Below are 20,464 nucleotides of genomic sequence, written 5' to 3'. Positions count from 1 at the left end.
TACTCCGACTCCTGTAATCCTCATTGTACGAGGAGTAAGGGAAGTCAGAGAAAAAGGGCTCTATTTCAAAATAAGTGCTGTGTAGACACTCCCAGTTTCGAAATAAGCTACGCAATTGACGTAGCTCAATATGGATGGCTTATTTCAAGGTAAGCCCTGCTGTGTAGACATACCCAAGAAAAGCGCATAGTGAATAAGAAGTGGGAAGCTGGTCCAGGCACAGGGTGAAGCACAACAGGAGACATGAAGCTTCTTCCGTGGCCTCATCTTCTCTAGACAAGCACACTAACCGCCTCTTCCAGCACTCCTGTAAAACACTTCCAGATATATCCCACAAGGCCTTTCAAAATTTCCCAGACTCCTCTGCTCCTAGGAGCTGCGCAAGCATCGGTGGGATAAGAATCCAATTGACATTGCACTAGTGGTGTATGGCAGAGCTAATGTGAAGCGAGACAAAATGGAAGCAGGCTGTTTCAGTTAACTACGGTCTAGTGTGGACATGCAATACTATGGGCACACAATGGTATGATCTAGCGGCACCAGTTCAATTCTCTAGCATAGACCATCTGTGTCTGTCCTCAGAGGTTCACATCTGTAACAGTAATCTGCTTTTGTGTAACACATTTCTTTCAAAGAGCTCAGGAACACTTATAAACACTGCTCAAGACAATACCCCAATAGAAAGTAGCACAGTGTTTCACAGTATGCAGCAACACCGTACAACTGTACAACTCTTTAGAGCAGGGAGATGTGCTATTCATAAATCAGTCTGTGCTAGTTTCAGGCTACACTCAGAAGTTAACATTGAATGTTTGCTTGTAAGAAAGCTATTTCTGAAAATATTTGTGATATTAAATAGCTTTCATTGTAGGTCAGATCTCTGCAAGTCTTGTTTATCTTCACAGAAGAGCTCAGAGGCCTTGGGGGTAGCTGTCCTGAAGAAAGGAATGCCCCACAGTTATAGAAATAAAAAGCTGGTATGTTAAAACAGGGCAAAATTACATATGTTACATATAATATGTCATTACAGCCCTTTATGTCCTATGCGGGGCTCAAATTAAAAAATGTTTTAATTGCACTGCAAAGAAATTCTGCTAGATTATTTAATTTCTTGGTAACAAATTTGGGAACAGAACTCAGCAAAGGAGTCAAAGTTAAAAAAATTACATTTCAAAATAGCTAAACTAGGTATTTTCCATGTGCATTTAAAAATGAATTGTAAAAGAAAGCCTTGGGTCAGTTTTATTGGTTAAAATCTAAAACCAGAAATATTCATTTTAAATCATCTCTAAATGTTAGACTCCATGAGCAAGATGTTCAGTTGGTGTGACTCAGTGTATCTCCATTGACTTTAACAGGGCTACTACAGCTTATACCAGCTGAGGACTTGGACCACAATCTGACTTTTAGTCACAAAACTGTAGCCTTTCATTTGCTTTTCTTCTTTTAAAATAAAGTTCAAAATACCCGGCAATGAAGCACTTTTAATGCAAAACACTTGTTTTCAGTTGTACAGGGCTTTGCATCTTAAAGAGCTTTGCAAAAGGGATCTCAGTTTTAAGGCCAAAGGGAACCACTAGATCATCCAGTCCAAGTACCTGATCAATATTCCTATTTTATAGATGGGGAAACAGAGTCCCAGAGAGGCAGATCAGATCTCTCAAGTCCCTGCGCCACTTCAGAGTCCCAGTCCTCTCCTGTCCCTTGGATGTTTTGGCTGAAGTAATGAGTGTTCACATTTAAATTAGTTAATAAATAGGCTACACTACAGAATTAATACACCATTGAGATGAATGGGGCAATTTACAAATATTTCTCTTTAGACTATCTGCTAGATTAACACTGCATCTTGTTCCACTTTACATCTGGTTTACACTGTTAAGATTTTCTTCACAATCACAAAGTCTAAAGAAATATTTTAAAATCATTACATCTGATTCTGGAGCATAGTTTTGTGGGAAAAGGATAAATTCTACAGGCAAGTGGCTGAAAGGGCCCTACGCATACATTATTTTACTCTTTTACAAGATGCTACACATCCTGCTCTTTGAGTTTGATGATAGTAAATAATGTTTCCTTTCTGTGGTTTATTAAGCATTAACAACATGCTCTGGACCCATCTTCCTGACCTTGTCCATAATGGCTCTGCTCTTTCCTCCTATGAAATTCCTCTTCCCTGAATCATATGAACCCTGCCCTTCTCTGAAATATGCAGAACTGCACAGGCACACAATTTAAAGCCAAAATGATTTCATTGCTGTTAATCTCAGATTCCCTTCCCAGTAATCCCATAGCTTTTACAATGGCTGCTTGTCATGTAACTTTATCGGCAGTCCTTCACTCGGGGTTCTTCATGGTGCAGAGACCTGCCCATGCTGATCCGGTTTCATTATTATGGTCTTTGCCTATAACTTCTTTGTGGCAGAATTTACCTGTCTGTAAAACACAATGCATATTTGAGAGGCTGTATAAACAAACAACAGATGTCCCTAATCTCATAGACTGTATAACAGCTTTGCCTTTTGTGTGTGTTTGTTCTTATTTCAGCAGTTGATATCACAAGGCATGAAATCAATAGAGATGTGAACTATTTAAATAGTACTAACTATAACTGTCATGCCTCTGATGGGATTTTTCTTCACAGGAGGCCACCCAGCCTTTGGAAGCAGCTGCCCTGAAGAAAGGAGATCCTGGGGCTTATACAGATAAAGGATTGGTATGTTCGAAATAGGAATTTACCACAATGTATTTAAAGAAAAGGGAGGAAACCCTTGGACAGAACGCACATCCCACGTCAATGGGCTGTGAACTCAGAAAAACCAAACAGAGCTGAGGAAATGTGGTCCTCAGCCTAAAGCAGCTCATAATTGGCCCACAGACTGAATTAGCGGTTGTAGAGAAGAACAGTGATATAATCTGCCATACCCTAGTGGGCTATTTGTCCTGTTCGTTTTAGCTATGTATGAACCCCCTGGCTACCTGCCAGTCACCAGAGCTACATAGTCCACCTTCTCCTCGGCTGCAGAACAGTTCAGCTCCCTGACACGTGAGGGGTTGCAGAATTCTCCTGCACAGAACCCTACATTGTGTCCTTTACCCCAACATAGCGCAAATGCCACATATAAGCCTGGGAGCATCCACTAATGCATCCACTAACCCCTCCAGTGCATCATTGACCATCTACAACCTATCCTGGAAAACGATCCCTCACTCTCACAGGCCTTGAGATACCAGCCAGTCCTCACCTACAGACAACCCCTCAACCTGAAGCAAATCCTTTCCAGCAGTCACACATCACACCTCAGACATGCTCACTCAGGAACCTCCCTCTGCAACAAACCCCATTGCCAACTCTGACCACATATCTATACAAGCGACACCATCACAGGATCTAACCACATAAGCCACAATATCAGGAGGTCATATCACTGCACATCCTCTAATGTGATATACGCCATCAAATGCCAGCAATGCCCCTCTGCCATGTAGACTGGCCAAATTGGACAGTCTCTGCAACTGTGGTGTCCAACACACTAGTCACATGTGGAAATTTAGCTAGTTGAGTGTGGCTAGTTCACTATAGCAGTAGCCACTATATTGGCTACTGCTTCAGAACTAGTTGGAAACCACAGCTCAACAACAAAGAATAAATGGACACAAATCAGACATCAGAAATGGTAACACACATAAATCTGTAGAGGAACCTGGTCACTCAATCATAGATTTAAAAGTGGCCATTCTTCTACAAAGGAATTTCACCACCCAATTACAGAGAAAGACTGCAGTACTGGAATTCATCTATACATTTGATGCTGTTACCCAGGGCTTGAATATAGACATTAACTGGTTGGTGCATTACAAAGGCATATTCCCCTGTCTTAATAGCCACATTTTCACATCAAAAGCAACAAATGGGACAGATTCAGCCCACTTTAATTAGCCTCATTTCTATTATTTCCATGCCAACTCATCTGATGAAGTGGGTTTTACCCATGAAAGCTCATGATGCTATCTATTTTTTAATCTCTAAGGTTGTGTCTAAATGACATCCCTTTTTCAATAAAGGGATGTAGATTAGGCACGTTGATATTGCAAATGAAGCTGGGATTTAAATACCCTATGCTTCATTTGCACAATGGCAGCTGCTGCTTTTTTCCCAAAACAGGGCTTTTTTGGAAAAAAACCCCAGTAGTTTAGATGGGGCATTTTCGACAGAAATACCCCATTTAGAAAGATCCTGTACTCAGTCGAAAATGCCCCATCTAAACTGCCGGAGGGTTTTTTTGTCTGTTTGTTTGAAAAAGCCCCGTTTTGAAAAAAAAGTGGCAACCACCATTATGCAAATGAAGCATGGTATATTTAAATTCTGGCTTCATTTGCAATATCGACATGCCTAATCTACATCCCTTTATCGAAAAAGGCATGTAGTTTAGACACAGCCTAAGGTGCCACAGGACTACTTCTTGTTTTCTTAGGTTCTATCTAGAGATTTTAACTGTGATTTGGAACCAGTTAGTTGCATTTATAAGTAATATGGTTCAGCTTTGTGTCCATCCCACACTGAAGCTCTTCTACCATCTCAGCTATATTTGTATCAGAAATACACTACAGGGTTTTTGTGCAAAAACAGCTGTTTTCTCACAAAAACCCATGGAGCGTTCACAACTCAAGCACGTTTTTGTGCAAAAAAAATATAGTAAATAGACAGGACAGAGCTTTTCCTGGTAGAGTTATTTTTCTCCTCACAAGGAATAACTCCTTTTTGTGCAAGAGCTCTTGCGCAACAAGGTGTGTGTGGACACTCCACAGGGGTTTCTTGCACAAAAAGAGCCTATCACAAAAAGCACAGGTGCTTTGATGGTCATTCTGTGAATAGCAATCAGAACTGTCTTGCGCAAGAGTGTCCATGCAGTGTGGACGCTCTCTTGTGCAAAAGCGCATCGTTTCTGTGATGCACTTTTGAGGTGTGGACACACTTTGCACAAATTTTTGCGGAAGAAGCTTCTTGCGCAAAAACTCTGCAGGGTAGACAAAGTCAGAGTGCTTAAACATCATGACCTGAGTCAACTTCTGAGGTAGGAACAAACTTCCCCAGCCCTACTTCCCCTCCCTATCAAAAAAGTCAGGTAACAGTGAGAAAAATAGGAATACCCGTAATCAGAAAGGTGTATCCCAGCTTCTTAAATTGCATCAATTATCTCCCCTCTACGGCACCTCCCTTTTCTCCATGACTGAGTGCTGTGTCACATCACTGCTTTTAAATGTACTGAAATTTAATGGATATAAACTCCCAACATATAGAGAATTCTGGTGGCAACTTAGGATGAAGAAGTCATGTGTGGGAATTCATAAGCAAATCAGAGGGGAGGTGAAATGAGAGGAGCCCTTCTTTCTTCCCACTAAAGAAGTTTAATTAATCCAAGTAAACTTAGGCAACACTCAAAGGAGGCAAGAGGCGCCGCACCACCTATACTTCTTTTATGTACATGTATGTTATACATACTTCAAAAGCTCTTGTGGGTGGGAATTTTTACTAGTTTTAACCAAAACCCAGGAATTTTGCTGTGACAAATCTGATTTTCTCCCAAACGTGCCATAAAAAAAACCTAGAGCTCTATCTTATGCAATAGTGACAGCTGTGGGAGAATGACTCAAATTCTACCTGAGGCTAGATCTGTTCAGTGACTAGTGATGCAGAAGGAGGAAGGAAGCTAATTAACCCTATGTATCAATCAGCAGCTTCAACTGCCTTTGCCACATAGAACATGGTGTTGGTTATGGACACAACCAACTAACCTTGCAACTGAAGAAAAGCAACTGAGGTGAGAAGAGCTAACAAACAGAGACAGGATCTGAAGAAAACACACATGAGTAGAGTAATTAGGCCACTGAAATGAGTAGAGTTTACTCCGGATTTGGGTGGGTGTAAACAACAGCAGATTTTGAGTTAAATTAGAAGCTAAGGGCATGATTCTGCTGCCCTGTCACAGAAAAGCTATTGCAATCAATGAGACTTTTGCCTGTCTGTTGTCTGCAAAATCAGGCATTGGAACAATTTGTTACTCTCTTTTAAAAGAGCTACCCCAAACAGGCAGGTTTCAGAGTTGGCTCAAAGTTACAAGGTGAGAATGGAGGGCACCTCTTCTCACTGGGCTGCACTTTGTAGAAGTGAGTCTCACATGTCACAGGCAACAATACCTATTAGGGATGTTAAACTGAGAGTAATTGACTAACCAAATAGTTAATGCATTTTGCATTGACTATTCGATTGGGCACCTCTGCCTTTGCAGTGTACCAACAGCTTTCAAAAGCGAAAGTGCCCCACTGACCCTGGGCTCCATGTGGCGCTGTCGCTTTGAAATGCCACGTGTAGCCTAGGGACACCCTAGCTGGCCCGGGGCTGCACATGGTGTTTCAAAGTGGCAGCCTCGCATGGAGCCTAAGGTCAGGTCCCAGGCTCCATGCGGCGCTGGCACTTTGAAGTACCCCCTTTGATTCCCCCTCTTGCTGCCTCTTTCTTATAGACAGAGTAAGGCAGAGGGGAGCGACTAGTTGACTAGCCTGCTGACTATCTGATAAGCAAATGCTTATCGGATAGTCGACTAGTCCTTCACATCCCTAATACCTATCCTGCTACTGTTCCAGTGTTTAGAATAATAGAATCATAGAACTGGAATAGACCTCAGAAGGTCATCAAGTCCAGCTCCCTGCTCTAGGCAGGACCAATCCCAACTAAATCAACCCAGCCAGGGCTTTGTCAAGCCGGGACTTAAACACCTCTAGGGATGGAGACTCCACTACTTCCCTAGCTAACCCATTCCCATGCTTCACCACTCTCCTAGTGAAATAGTTTTTCCTAATATCCAACCTGGACCTCTCCCACCACAACTTGAGACCATTGCTCCTTGTTCTCCCATCTGTCGCTACTGAGAACAGCCTCTCTCCATCCTCTTTGGAACCTCCCTTCAGGAAATTGAAGGCTGCTATCAAATCCCCCCTCACTCTTCGCTTCTGCAGACTAAACAGACCCAAGTCCCTCAGCCTCTCCTCATAAGTCATATGCTCCAGCCCCCTAATCATTTTGGTTGCCCTCCGCTGGACCCTCTCCAATGAGTCCACATCCTTTTTGTAGCGGGGGGCCCAGAACTGGACACAATACTCCAGATGCGGCCTCACCAAAGCCGAATAAAGGGGAATGATGACATCTCTGGATCTGCTGGCAATGCTCCTCTTAATGCAACCTAATATGCCATTGGCCTTCTTGGCTACAAGGGCACACTGTTGACTCATATCCAGCTTCTCATCCACTGTAACCCCCAGGTCCTTTTCTGCAGAACTACTACTTAACCGGTTGGTCCCCAGCTTGTAACTATGCTTGGGATTCTTCCGTCCCAAGTGCAGGACTCTACACTTGTCCTTGTTGAACCTCATCAGATTTCTTGTGGCCCAATCCTCCAATTTGTCTAAGTCATTCTGGATCCTATCTCTGCCCTTAAGCGTATCTACCTCTCCCCCCAGCTTAGTGTCATCCGCAAACTTGCTGAGGGTGCAATCCATCCCCTCATCCAGGTCATTAATAAAGATATTGAACAAAACCGGTCCTAGAACCGAACCTTGGGGCACTCCGCTAGAAACCGACCGTCATCCTGACATCGAGCCATTGATCACTACCCGCTGGGCCCAGCCTTCTAGCCATCTTACTGTCCATTTATCCAATCCACATTCCCTTAACTTGCTGGCAAGAATATTGTGGGAGACCGTATCAAAAGCCTTGCTAAAGTCAAGGTATATAACATCCACTGACTTCCCCATGTCCACCAAGCCAGTTACCTTATCATAGAAGCTAATCAGATTGGTCAGGAACAACTTGCCCTTTGTGAATCCATGCTGACTATTCCTAATCATTTTCCTCTCATCCAAGTGCCTCAAAATGGATTCCTTAAGGATCTCTTCCATGATTTTTCCAGGAACCAAGGTAAGACTGACTGGCCTATAGTTCCCTGGATCATCCTTCTTCCCTTTTTTGAAGATGGGCACTACATTTGCCTTTTTCCAATCATCCGGGATTTCTCTTGATCTCCACGACTTTTCAAAGATAATAGCCAAAGGCTCCTCAATGACATTTGCCAACTCCCTCAGTACCCTCGGATGCACTAAGTTCAGACCCATGGATTTATGTACATTTAGCTTTTCTAAATAGTTCCTACACTGTTCTTTATCCACCATGGGCTGTCCATCTTCATCCCATCTTGCGTCACTTAGCGCAGAAGTCCAGGAGCCGACCTTGTCCATGAATACAGAGGCAAAGAAAGCATTGAACACTTCAGCTTTCCCCACATCATCTGTCCCTAGGTTACCTCCTTCAACCATTAGGGGCCGCACACCCTCTCTGATCACCTCCTTCTTGTTAACATGCCTGTAGAAACCTTTCTTGTTATCCTTCACATCTTTAGCCAGTCACAATTCCATTTGCGCTTTCACCTTCCTGATAACTCCACGGCATTCTCGAGCTATACCTTTAAACTCCTCCCTGGTCATTGTCCAAGTTTCCACTTTTTGTAAGCTTCCTTTTTGTGCTTTAGTTCACCAAGGATTTCCCCTGTAAGCCAATCCGGTCTCCTACCATGTTTGCCTCTCTTGCTACACGTCGGGATGGTTTCTTTCTGTGCCTTCAATAAGGCTTCTTTAAAATACTGCCAGCTGTCCTGGACTCCTTTCCCCTTCATGTTAACATCCCAGGGGATTCTGCCCATCAGATCCCTGAGGGAGTCAAAATCTGCTTTTCTGAAGTCCAAGGTGTGTATTTTACTACTCTCTTTTCTTCCTTTGGTCAGGATCCTGAAATCTACCATCTCATGATCACTGCTTCCCAGGTTGTCACCCACCTCCACTTCCCCTATTAGTTCCTCCCTGTTTGTGAGCAGAAGGTCAAGCTGTGCACGGCCCCTGGTTGGATCCTTCAGCACTTGTGTCAACAAGTTATCCCCAACATTCTCCAAAAACTTCCTGGATTGCCTGTGTACTGCCGTATAGGTTTCCCAACAGATGTCAGGGTAATTAAAGTCCCCCACAAGAACCAGGGCCTGCGATCTGGAAGCTTCGCTCATTTGTCCGAAGAAAGCCTCATCTACCTCATCCACCTGATTCGGTGGCCTGTAGCAGACACCAACCACAACATCACTGCTGTTGTTTGCTCCTTTAAACTTAACCCATAGACTTTCAACTGGTTTTTCTCCCTCTTTATACTGGAGTTCAGAGCAGTCGTAGTGCTCTCTGACATATAGCACAACTCCTCCTCCTTTTCTCCCCTGCCTGTTGTTCCTGAACAGTCTATACCCTTCGCATGACTGGAGCGCTGTCATGGAGTCATCCCACCAAGTCTCTGTTATCCCAATTAAATCATATTTCTTGGTGTGGGCCAGGGCCTCCAGTTCTTCCTGTTTGTTGCCCAGGCTTCTCGCATTAGTGTACAAACACTTCAGGTAACCAGTTGATTGTCCATCTTCTCCATTTGAAACATGGGTCCTCCTTTCTTGCCCCTTCCTCTCTGCATTTCTCCCCAGTATCCGACTTTCCCACTCCCCTCAGGGTTTTGGTCACCATCCCCCGACGAACCTAGTTTAAAGCCCTCCTCACTAGGTTTGCAAGCCTGCCCGCGAAGATGCTCCTTTCTCTCTTCGTTAGGTGGATCCCATCTCTTCCTAACAATCTTTGTGCCCGGAACAGAATCCCATGGTCGAAGAAACCAAAGCCATCTCTGCGACACCATCTGCGCAACCACGCATTTACATCCTCAATTCGACGATCCCTGCCCAGTCCTTTCCCTTCAACAGGGAGGATGGACAAAAACACCACTTGCGCTCCAAATTCTTGGATCCTTCTTCCCAGCGCTACATAATCCGCAGTAACCCGCTCAAGGTCATTCTTGGCCGTATCATTTGTTCCCACGTGGAGAAGCAGGAAGGGGTAGCGATCCGAAGGTTTAATCAGCTTGGTAAGCCTCTCAGTGATATCCTGAATGTGAGCTCCCGGTAAGCAGCACACCTCTCGAGATTCCAGGTCCGGACGGCAGAGGGATGGCTCAGTCCCTCTTAGAAGGGAGTCCCCGACCACCACCACCCGTCGTTTTCTTTTGGGGGTGGTGGCCGTGGAACCCCCATCCCTAGGACTACGCATCCCATGCCTTCCAGTAGATGGTGTTCCCTTCTGGTTTCTTCCTTATGAGGTCCCGTCCAGAGCTTTCAGCACTGCAGAGCCTGTGGAGAGATCTTGAAAACGATTGCTTACCTCTATAGCATCGGGGGATTCCCGTGCTGGCCTTTTTCCTCTTCTAGAAGTTACATGCTGCCAGTTCTCTTCCTGGTCACGTACTGCCCTCTCTGGCTCCTCTGCCTGCCATGCTTGAAGGATTAAATTCTGCCTTCTATTGAGGAAGTCTTCATCCTCTCTGATCGAGCATAGGGTCGACACTTGTCCAGTCCTCTAATTTTTTCTTCCAAAATGTCGACCAGCTTGCACTTTGGGCAGATGAAATCAGTTCTTTCTTCCGGGAGGAAGACAAACATGGCACACGCTGTGCAGGTAACAATAGCAGACCCATCACCATCCATCGCTGCTGTCCTGTTTGCAAGCTCCTTGGTCACTTGCCCACTGCCTTATAAAGCCGTGGAGTGCCTGAAAGTCCCTCCCCCTACCAAGGCTCAGCCAATCAGCAGAGGCTTCTAGAATTCAAACTTTAATTAGAAGCCAACAGTTTCCACCTGCCAATCACAGCCAATCACAGCCCCTACCAATCATAGCCAATCACAGCACAAACTCCATCAAGGGGAGGGGAAGGGCAAAGGGGAAGTGGTTAAAAAAAAAGCCTCACTCTCAAACACAGGGGAAAATAAATAAATAAACAAACAAAAAACAAAAAAGAACACACACCAACCCTCACTCTCAAACACAAGCTCAGCACACAGCAAGAAAGCCCCAAACACAACACACACTTCCCTGCATTGTCTCTGTCTCTCATCTACAACCCTTCTCACTCTTTGCTGTCCCAGCAGTCGAAGGGAATCTGCTCTTGAATAAGTGGCTTATTAGTCATCATTAACATGGGAGCAGTACTGCTGTTGCTCCTAGACATTTCTGTCTTCACTTCCCAATGTCTCTCCCTGCCTTGTCTGTCACCACCTTGTTTGTTCATTTTCTTTTTGTAGACATTTTTGTTACTTGAGGGATGAAATGAGGTGCAATGTGAAAATTAATGTAACTTCAGTGGAGAGAGCTGGTTTACTAACTTGAACACAGAACTGGGATCCCAGAGCTCCTGGCACTCAGTCTAACAGACTTCCCCAGTGATTTTCTGAAAGCCAAATCTTCCTCCCTCTCTCCCTCCCTGATCTCAGGTAGCCAGGTTCACCACAAGGGGGTAGAAGGAATCCTTCTCCCAGGCTATGTCTACATGATAAGCTTCTTGTGCAAGAAGCTTTTTATGGAAGAGCTCCTCTGCAAAAACTTCTTGGCAAGAGCGTATCCACACTGCAAAAGCGCATCAAAAAAGTGATGCTCTTTTGTGCAAGAGAGCGTCCAGACTGCATGGGTGCTCTCTCAAAAGGAAACTCTGATTGCTATTTATAGAATGGCCACCAGGGCACCTGTGCTTTTTTTATTGCGTTTTTGCACAAAAAATCCCTGTCCCCACACACCTTTTTGCACAAGGGCTCTTAGAAGAAGGAAAGGTCCCCACGCACCTTTTTGTGCAAGAGCTCATAGAAGGAGGAATATCTACACTAGAAAAACCACTCTGTTCTTTCATTTTACTTGCACAAGAACACGCTTGAGGTGTGGACAATCCGCGAGTTTTTGCGCAAAAACTCTGTAGCGTAGACCTAACCCCAGATGGCTGTATGTAGGACTATTGCAGCAACCTCTTCTTCAACTGTGGCACCTTTGTACAGGGAGCAATGGGGCTGCTCTTCACTAGACAGTGAGTTAGACTATGACCCTAGATAATAGTGAACTAACAGAATGTCGATCCAAACTTTGCAGGCCCCATAGACAAGGGCAAGTCAATTTCCTTGAGTCAGCTGGTCTTGCATAAACCTTTTTGGGACTAGGGTTTGTTTACTTACTTATTTTTGGGACGGGTTTACAACAGCTGCCCCATTGTTGCATTTTACCTGCCCCCATCTACACTGGCTGCAAAGTCATGGTCAGCATCATGCTTGACACAACCATGAAGATTTGTGCAGAGTCAATACAATTGTTTCCTGCAGACAAGCCCATATGTACAGCATTACCTTACATCTCCCATTATCCACCACTTCCTCACGCCACACCTCCTGTACAGGCTCAGAAATCCAGCCCTCTTCAACATGTTGCAGATTAAGATGAAGTTCTGCTGTGTTAGGCCCATCTTTGCACAGAGCACAGGGCAGTTTACATTGATTTCCCCAAGACAGTGCTATGAATAACACCTACTTACCTAATTGAGTTGGGAAGGTTACAAGTAATTAATGTTTGAATTAAAAGGTGCTTCTCTTTTAAAACAACAGGAAATTAGAACAGAAGAAGCATATAGGCACAGAACAGAAAATGAACAAGATAAAGGTAAAATTAGTTGGTGCTTACTCATTCATTTTTTTACTGCATCGTTTGATCTGTGCACAAACACTATTGCTAATTCTTTCTTTTTGCCAGTAGGAAATGGGGACCCTGTTCTTGAATTCAGAGAGGAAACACAAGGCCAAAACAGTCTCTCTGGACATCTCAAGTTGACACAGGCTCAACAGACTAAGTTGTGCTCCAGCTCATTGCTGCATTCCAACAGTGTGATCCAGACACCTGGAGCAAAGCAGCAGGAGGAGAGTGACTTTGTGAAAGGTAAGAGATCCATGATCATCTCTATTTTTCATACAGGGCTGGTATCTGTTGAGCGCACAGTAGGAAAAGGATGTGCCTACCATTTAAAAATGCTTTCGATTGGAAGCTGAAAAATGTGGTGACTTGTGCTGGTTTTGAGAATCATTGCTGTGCTATTTTCTTCCTAGGTAATAGTCCATATTCTAAAGCTTCTCCAATAGTTAGGTCTCTGTGGAAACACAAAGTTCACATGACAGGTGCTTTCAAAAATTGTATCCTAATTTATCCTAAGTGCCAGTGGAGTGTCAATGAGATTTAGTGTCCTAAGGGCCATAGGCACTTTTAAAAATGGAATATAGGAGCTTTTGAAAAGTTTACTCCTTTGTGTTTTCTTATAGTTAAATCCTAGAATCATAGGGTTGGAAGAGACCTCAGGAGGTGATTAAGTTCAACCCCTCTGTCTTTTTCTCCATTTTAATGTTACTCCCCTGGCTTTTTCTCCACTTTAAGGTATGTGAGAATTTAGTCAACCATAAGTTGGTACCTTAGTAACCAGCAGCCATCCTTTAGATTAACTGGCATCTGAGTGTCTTCAGGTTTGAGTGCCCAATAAATAAAAATCATATAATATATGACATATTTTGTTTATTATTGCTCTGAAACCAAGACCTACTGTTCCAATGATTGTTCCAATCATTCAAATGCCACTCAAAGTTGAATCAGGATTTGGCCTAATATTATTAAACACTCTTTCCTTCCATCTACAAACTTTCCACATTAGAAGTTGGGGATTATGAATCAAGCTGAGTCATTGGTTTCATTTCAGAGGAAGGGTTGGGTGAACATTTACTGTAGTTTCATTCTGGGTGGGTTTACACTACTTGACCCAAAGGAGATGCACAGGTATAACTGCAAAACTTGACCCTGCCATTCCAGGTTCAAACAAGCTAAAAACTTAAAGCAAAATACACTCAAAATGGAGGCACAACCATAAGTGAATCCCAGCCAAAGTCCAGCTCAGAAGCTTGAGAGCCTTCACAAACCTTTCAATGAAATTTACCAAGTTTTAAATGCCAGTCCAGGAGAGCCGTGTGTGGTTCTAGGTTTCAGTGCAAACACCTCACATGGTTCTAATCCCAAAGTGTTCCTTGAACCCAGATCTCATGTCTGTTAAGTAGCCATGGGGCCAGTTCATCTCTAGTAAGAATCCATTGAACTTTGTGGGGTTACACACTTGGATTAAGCTTAAACCATTGTGTTAAAAGCAGAGGACTTGGCTTTGCAATTCTTATTAAACTAAGCAGCACATAAGGGAATAGCCCCATTGTTACTACTTGGGCGTAAAGGATGCAGAACTGAGCCCCAAGCTAACAAAGTCGACTTTAACGTCATTAGCCAGCTGGTTTTGCATGCAAGAAGTTCTTCGGATTCTGACTAAAAAGAATGCATTTGCCCCTTAATGTGAGGCGTTTGTAGCCTATACATGAAGGGAAGGATCATGTGGCCTGTGTTGCTTTTTTTAAACTTCCCGTGCACTTTTATCTTATTTTTCAAACCACAGGTCAGTCAATGACAAACGTGTTTCCTTCCAGCAGTCCACTTACTCCTGGTGGCATTTGTGGAGCATTTGACAGCTTTATCTTCCTTCGGAGTTACTTACACCTATGACTTCATTACTTCCCAATTGATTTGGGATTTGGTCTGACATGAAGTGTAGATGTCAATGACGGGGGCTAAATATGCCACCTGCATTTGTTTATCTTATAGCCACCAATTTAATCGTGCATAACTTCTTGTTAAGACGTGGAGGTGAGGTGGAAATACTGACCAGAGTTTCAGGAAATTCTTTCCTTGTTGCTAGCAGACCATTTAATATCTGATAGACAATATAAAATGTTCTCCAAAGGGCTTAGAATATTTTGGGGTGTTCTTTTTATAGTGCAGGAGGCCATTAATAAGCAAGTGAAAGAAATGAGGCAATAGCTTGACAGGTCTTGTTGAGTCAGTGAGAAACTATCACACTACTCCTGCGCTTTTTCTTCTCCAGCCTAGTAACACTCATATATGTCTGAAAAGACTGAAGTTACAGGTCTATTTTAATGCTTGAATCATTTCCCTGGCTGTTAGATCTTGGATCATAAAGAAGTGTAGTTTATCCTCCTTACATATGACCCTTTCAAAACAGTATCTTCTAACTCTCTCTCATGTTTTTCCTTTTGATTCCTTGAATTTCATAGGCTCAGCTCAGAAATTCAGTTCTGGAGTAGGTAGGCGCAGTTTTCCTATAGTCACCGGATAAGCACAAACTTACACCAGATCTGATTTTGGCCCCAAACTCCATTTACTCTCTCAAGTTAAATAGACAAAGTTTTATAGAAAAAGCTGCCACATTCTCCCCGTTTCAGCATGGTTGTGGCCTGGATTGAAAAGACAAACTTTGGAGAGGAGCCTACCAAAATTCCTAGAATTTTTTTTTTTTTGATGTTACGCAGAAATTAATTCCCATTTACTTTAATAGGAGATACTTAACTAAGGGCAGATCTACATTTGAAATACTGCAAGCAGCATTGATGTAATGCTTCAGTGAAGACACTACTACGCTGATGGGAGAGCGTCAAGAGAGGTCCACATAGAGGCCTTCCTTTTGTGGGATTGGCAGGGGAGGATCCTGAGGGTCAGTTCATTGTTCAGTGGTGTGTTGGAATCCTTCAACTCCCCTCGGTGTAGTTTATGCACATCCATGAGAGGAGGTAGCAGTGTTCACGGAAGAAGCCCTCCCATTGTCTATACCAGAGGTTAGGTCAATGAAAGTACATCCCTCAGGGATGGGATTTTTCACAGCCCTGATTTTTTTTAATAAATACACACACACACACACACACACACGGCTTGACAAACTATAGAATCACCATGGGTGAGTAGATTTCAGCCACGCGCCCCATTTACCGGAGGGGGCACGTGCGCAATGCGGTTCTTGCGCATGCGCAGTGCAGGGCTGGCGAGCAGCTTTCGCCCCCGTTTGTCAAGCCCTGTATATATTTATGCGCGCACGCGCACGCGCACACACACACACACACACACACACACACACACGACCAAAATTACCAGCATCCCACACATCTCCAATACAGAAGCACAAGGGTTTTCTTTAAACAGCTTTTTCTACTAGCAGGTCTCCTTTGTCAAAAACAGGCTAATAAAATCGAAGTCTGATTCAAAGCACCAATGGGTAACAACAGGAAAGAATCAGTAATAGGAACTGGTCCAAAAATACTGCAGAACCATTAATTTGAGCTCACCCTGTAATTATTCAACTGAGAGGAGTGCCAAGTTAGAACAGGAAGCAAGAGAAAAAATTCAGCACCATTTCAGTGGGTTTCAGCCAGGGCATTTAGACCTGGGAGATTAGGTGATGACAGTGGCAGATTACTAGAATAATCCACACCCCTGAGTGACACAGTTATACTGACTTAAGCGTTAACATAGACAGTGCTTTGGTGGCAGGAGAAACTCTCACAGAGGTGGAGTTAAGCCAACGGGAGAGCTCTCTCCCATAAGTGTAGGCTTGGTCTACACTATGGGTGGGGCAGCGATCTGCAACCTCAACTATGTGAATAATGTAGCTGAAGTCTATGTACTTACACCTACTTACTGCAGTGTCTTCACTGCGGGAAGCCAACAGCCGATGCTCTGCCTGCAATTCTTGTTCCACTGGTGTACCAGAGTCAACGGAAGAGCACTTAGAAGTCGATTTATCGCATCTATACCACTGCAGGTTTATAGTGTAGACCCACCCTAAGGCTACGTCTACACTTCATGGTTTTTGCACAAAACCCGCTGTTACTAGCAAAGGCACACTAGTAAACTAAATTTAGTGGGGCTGATCTGAATAGATGGAAACTGCCTTTGTCCCAGAAGGTGGCACAACCTGGAAACCACTGTATCTGTCACCGGCGGATTTCTCCAGTCCGAAATAAGCACAGACACGAATGTCAAATTTAAAAGATATATTGAATACAACAGGTAACAACACAAAGAATAACCCCAGAATACAACACTGCAGTTTATAAAGATCCCAAGGCAGGAAACAGCAGGATGCAGATTAGCGTTCCAGGTGCAGACTTTAGTGCCGTGTGCAGAGCAACAGTGTTGTGTGCAAATGATGATTTTTGGTGGCAAAAATCTTTTAGTCTTTGGGGTTCCATTTTGATTTCTGTGTCAAACTCAAGACTCCATTTTGATTTTAGCGTCCTTTTGGTTGTAACATCCTTGATCTTAATGTTCTAACTTACAGTCAACACCACTGTTTTTGCACAAAAACCCGTGGAGCGTCTACACCTCAAATGCACTTTTGCACAAGGAAATCAAGAGTAAAATGGCAGGACAAAGGGTTTTTTCCGCCATAGGTAAACCTCCTTTTATGAGGCATAAACTCCCTTTTGCGCAAGAGTTCTTGCGCAAAAAGGCAAGTGTGGACACTCCAGAGGAAAAAGCACCAGTGAATGGCCATCAGAGCTTTCTTGCACAAGAGCATCCATGCAGTGTGGATGCTCTCTTGCACAAAAGCACATTGCTTTTGTGATGTGCTTTGAGGTGTGGACATGCTCTTGTGCAAGAATTTTGTCTTGTAGATATAGCATAAGTGTTTTACAAGACTAGAGGCAGCCTCAGCAGGCAAAATGTTCACCCGTCACCATCGAACCGCCCTTTAACATCCCTGCTGGTTGGTGGAGCCTGGAGTGACCAAGCCCTGGGAACCTTCCCATTCCCAAAAGGCAGACAGCAGTGCAACTTGCTCCCCTCTTTACACAGTTTGGAGGAGGAGGGAAGAGCAAGCCTCAGAATGACCTTGCCTCCCATCAGCCAGAAAAATGACTATTGACACTGCCTTTTCTGCAGCCTGTCTGACCTGGGCCTGCCACTGTGTCAGTTCTTCTTTCGAATGTCATGTTCACCCTTGTATCCCATTAGCCTGACACTTCTTGGTCCACTGTCTTACCACAGAGCCACACTCAGTTCACATGCCCCACCTGCTGGAGTTTCCCCGTGAGGTATTAATTGTTCAGTCCTTGAAGTTCCCATTTTCTTTTCTGGATCTTCCATTGATATGGGCCAGTTTCATTCAGGCCTGTAATGACCTGACCCATTCATTTGCCTCAAACAATAAGGACACACTTCAGAACTCTTATTCTGCCCCAAGAGCTGATCTAACCCTTTTGTGCTCCTGGGGTAGCGATGCATAGCAAAGAGGGAAACTGAGGCATGAACAGACATCCTAAAAATATCACAGAAAAATTCCCACTTCATCCCAGGCAGCTTTCTATCTCCATTCCATCCAACACAGAGGGTGCATCAAATGCCTGGGTCTGGTAGAGATCAGGTCTTGGGCTATGTCTACACTGCAGGCTTATTTCAGAAGCTTTTCCAGAAGAGATCTTCTGAAAAACTTCTGCCAAAAGAGAGCGTCCACACAGCAAAAGTGCATCAAAAAAAACAATCTGCTTTTTCGACTGATAGCATCCACTCATTGTGGACGCTATCTTGCATTTTAGCTGTGATTACTATGGATGGAGTAGCCACCAGGGCACCTGTGCTTTTTCCTCTTCTTTTAAAAGAACTCCCTCTTCCCCATCCACACACGCCTTTTTCCGAAAGAGCTCTTTCAGAAAAAGGCTTCTTCCTCGTAGAAAGGGGTTTACCAATGTCAGAAAAACCCCTCTGTTCTTTCCATTTTTTGTCGAAAGAATGTAATTACAGTGTGGATGCAAGTGAAGTTTTTTCGGAAAAACTCTGTAGTGTAGACAGCCTCGGATGGGAGCAAGCTTGTTACAGCTCGGTCTGGATAAGAGATGACGATGGGTGGCAGGAGAAAGCAAATGGAGCCTGTGGCATACATTACATTAGAAGCTCTGACTGGATCTGTGCTTCTTCTACTTCTTCAAGTTCATTGGGTCCGGGAGGCGGTTAGATTGCCAGCTGCTGTTAGACGGGCACATCGTAGGAGCAAACTGAACCCTGGTCAGTTCTGCCCCCTCCACCATTTTGGTATCTCCCAGTCATGAAACCCATGGCACTGTCGGGCACTAGAGTAGAGGCATTTACAGATACTCCCTGCTGGAAGGCACTTACGACTTGTCATTTGTTCACAGTTTATCAGTGGGAAGTGTGGCAAGGAAACCAGGGCCTGACTTTTCACTGGCCTGTAGCTTTAATCATGTGCAGACAGAATGCAGCAAGTGACCACTCTGATGGGGTCGTGCTTACACACTCACTTGGCTCAGGTTTAAATGACTACTCCAACCAGGAGAGAATCAAGGCAGGGAAAATACGACATCAGAGGCTTTCCTGGCAGGATAATGATAATCAGGTAGAAGATTAATAACCTGAATCAATCTCACTCAAAGTGCCAGATTACAGCTGGCTCTGCCTGGCTACAAAAGGGGGTGAAAGGCCATAGGGAGAAGCCCCACGTATATCAGGGCCACCCAAAATCAGATGCAGAGCGCAAGGGTGGCAGTAGATTAGTGTCAATGGTAGCTGTAGCTGCCTCAAAAAATGAGGGGTAAACAGAGTCATGGCCCCATTCCCGCTTTGCATTCTCAAGCAGATCCAAGCCTATGCAGAAGAGCACTAAAGATTTGTCTACACAGTAATTAACCCCCTACAGCCAGCTGATTTGGGCCCAGGATGCAAAGCTGTAAAATTGCTACGCAGCTATTTTTATCTTGCAGTCTGAGGCTACATCTAGACTGCAGCACTTTTCCGGGATACCAGTATCCCAGAAAAGCAATGGAATCCAAGGAACGCGTCTGCTTTTCTGAATAAGGAATAAGGGATGGCTCGAAAGAGCAGATTTTTCCTGAAATCTGGTGCCGTGCAGATACGCCAACTTTTGGAAAAGCCTCTTTTGAAAGAAAAGTGGAAAAAGATACGCAGTTCGCAATGTGCACAGGTGCAGCCTAATAGTATCCTGTGGCGTCTTGCCCAGTCCTTCAAAGCCAGAACAATGGTGACTGCACTACTGGGTCTGAAATCTGAGTGGAATAAAGCAGAGGGAACTGGAGGAGACCTATAGGACTTTATCAGGGACATAGAATAACCTTGGGGAAACGTGAACAGGTTTAGGAGGAGGAGAAGTGAATTGACATTGATTTTCTTTCCTGCATCTTACAGACTTCCATCCGTATTTCAGACTATAACCACTACCACTGAGCAATCTCCACTTCTCTCCTGCTGTCTATAACATTAAAGAAAACAGGGCAGTGCATAAGCAGGGGAGTTTCAGTCTCTTATCCGTGATTCTCCAGCATTTGTTAGCTAAACCTCTTAACTCCCCCAGCTATCCATTACTCACACCAGGGAAGTGCTTAAAGCACACCTTTTCACACAGCATGAGTTTCATCTCTTCCTTGATTCCTCCTTCTGAACTCCGCACAAATGGAATCTCTTGTTAGTAAGCCCATAACCAGGATACAAGCCCACTTCTGAAGACTCCCTCTAGAGCTCATTTCGAGGTTCGTTTCTTTTCTCCTCCAGACAACAACCCACTGAAAATCCTGTGGTGCTTCCTGCAGTGAGGATGCAAAGGCCAGGAGCGGAGTTTGCTGGAGATTTT

The 20,464-nt window shown here is 44.1% G+C and overlaps 2 protein-coding genes across 4 annotated transcripts in view; one reads left to right on the top strand and one right to left on the bottom strand.

Annotated features, from left to right (window-relative positions):
• Window positions 1-20,464, bottom strand: part of SUMO1 (small ubiquitin like modifier 1) — a 115,994-nt gene that overhangs the window by 43,482 nt on the left and 52,048 nt on the right. The gene's annotated exons all lie outside the window — the stretch shown is intronic.
• KIAA2012 (KIAA2012 ortholog) overlaps window positions 1-20,464 on the top strand; it is a 125,892-nt gene that overhangs the window by 72,516 nt on the left and 32,912 nt on the right. The window contains exons 13-15 of one of the 2 annotated variants that reach the window (XM_075933852.2): window positions 2,645-2,716; window positions 12,543-12,597; window positions 12,688-12,870. In XM_075933852.2, coding sequence (XP_075789967.2) covers window positions 2,645-2,716; window positions 12,543-12,597; window positions 12,688-12,870 — 310 coding nt within the window. The remainder of the gene's footprint in view (window positions 1-2,644; window positions 2,717-12,542; window positions 12,598-12,687; window positions 12,871-20,464) is intronic. The other variant, XM_075933853.2, reaches the window with a different exon arrangement.

The sequence above is a fragment of the Pelodiscus sinensis genome, chromosome 7 (genome assembly GCF_052426305.1).
Source record: "Pelodiscus sinensis isolate ZL-2025 chromosome 7, ASM5242630v1, whole genome shotgun sequence".
NCBI classification, from domain to species: domain Eukaryota; kingdom Metazoa; phylum Chordata; order Testudines; family Trionychidae; genus Pelodiscus; species Pelodiscus sinensis.
Note: the sequence above shows the minus strand (reverse complement) of the source record. Positions and strands in the feature narration are given on the sequence as shown.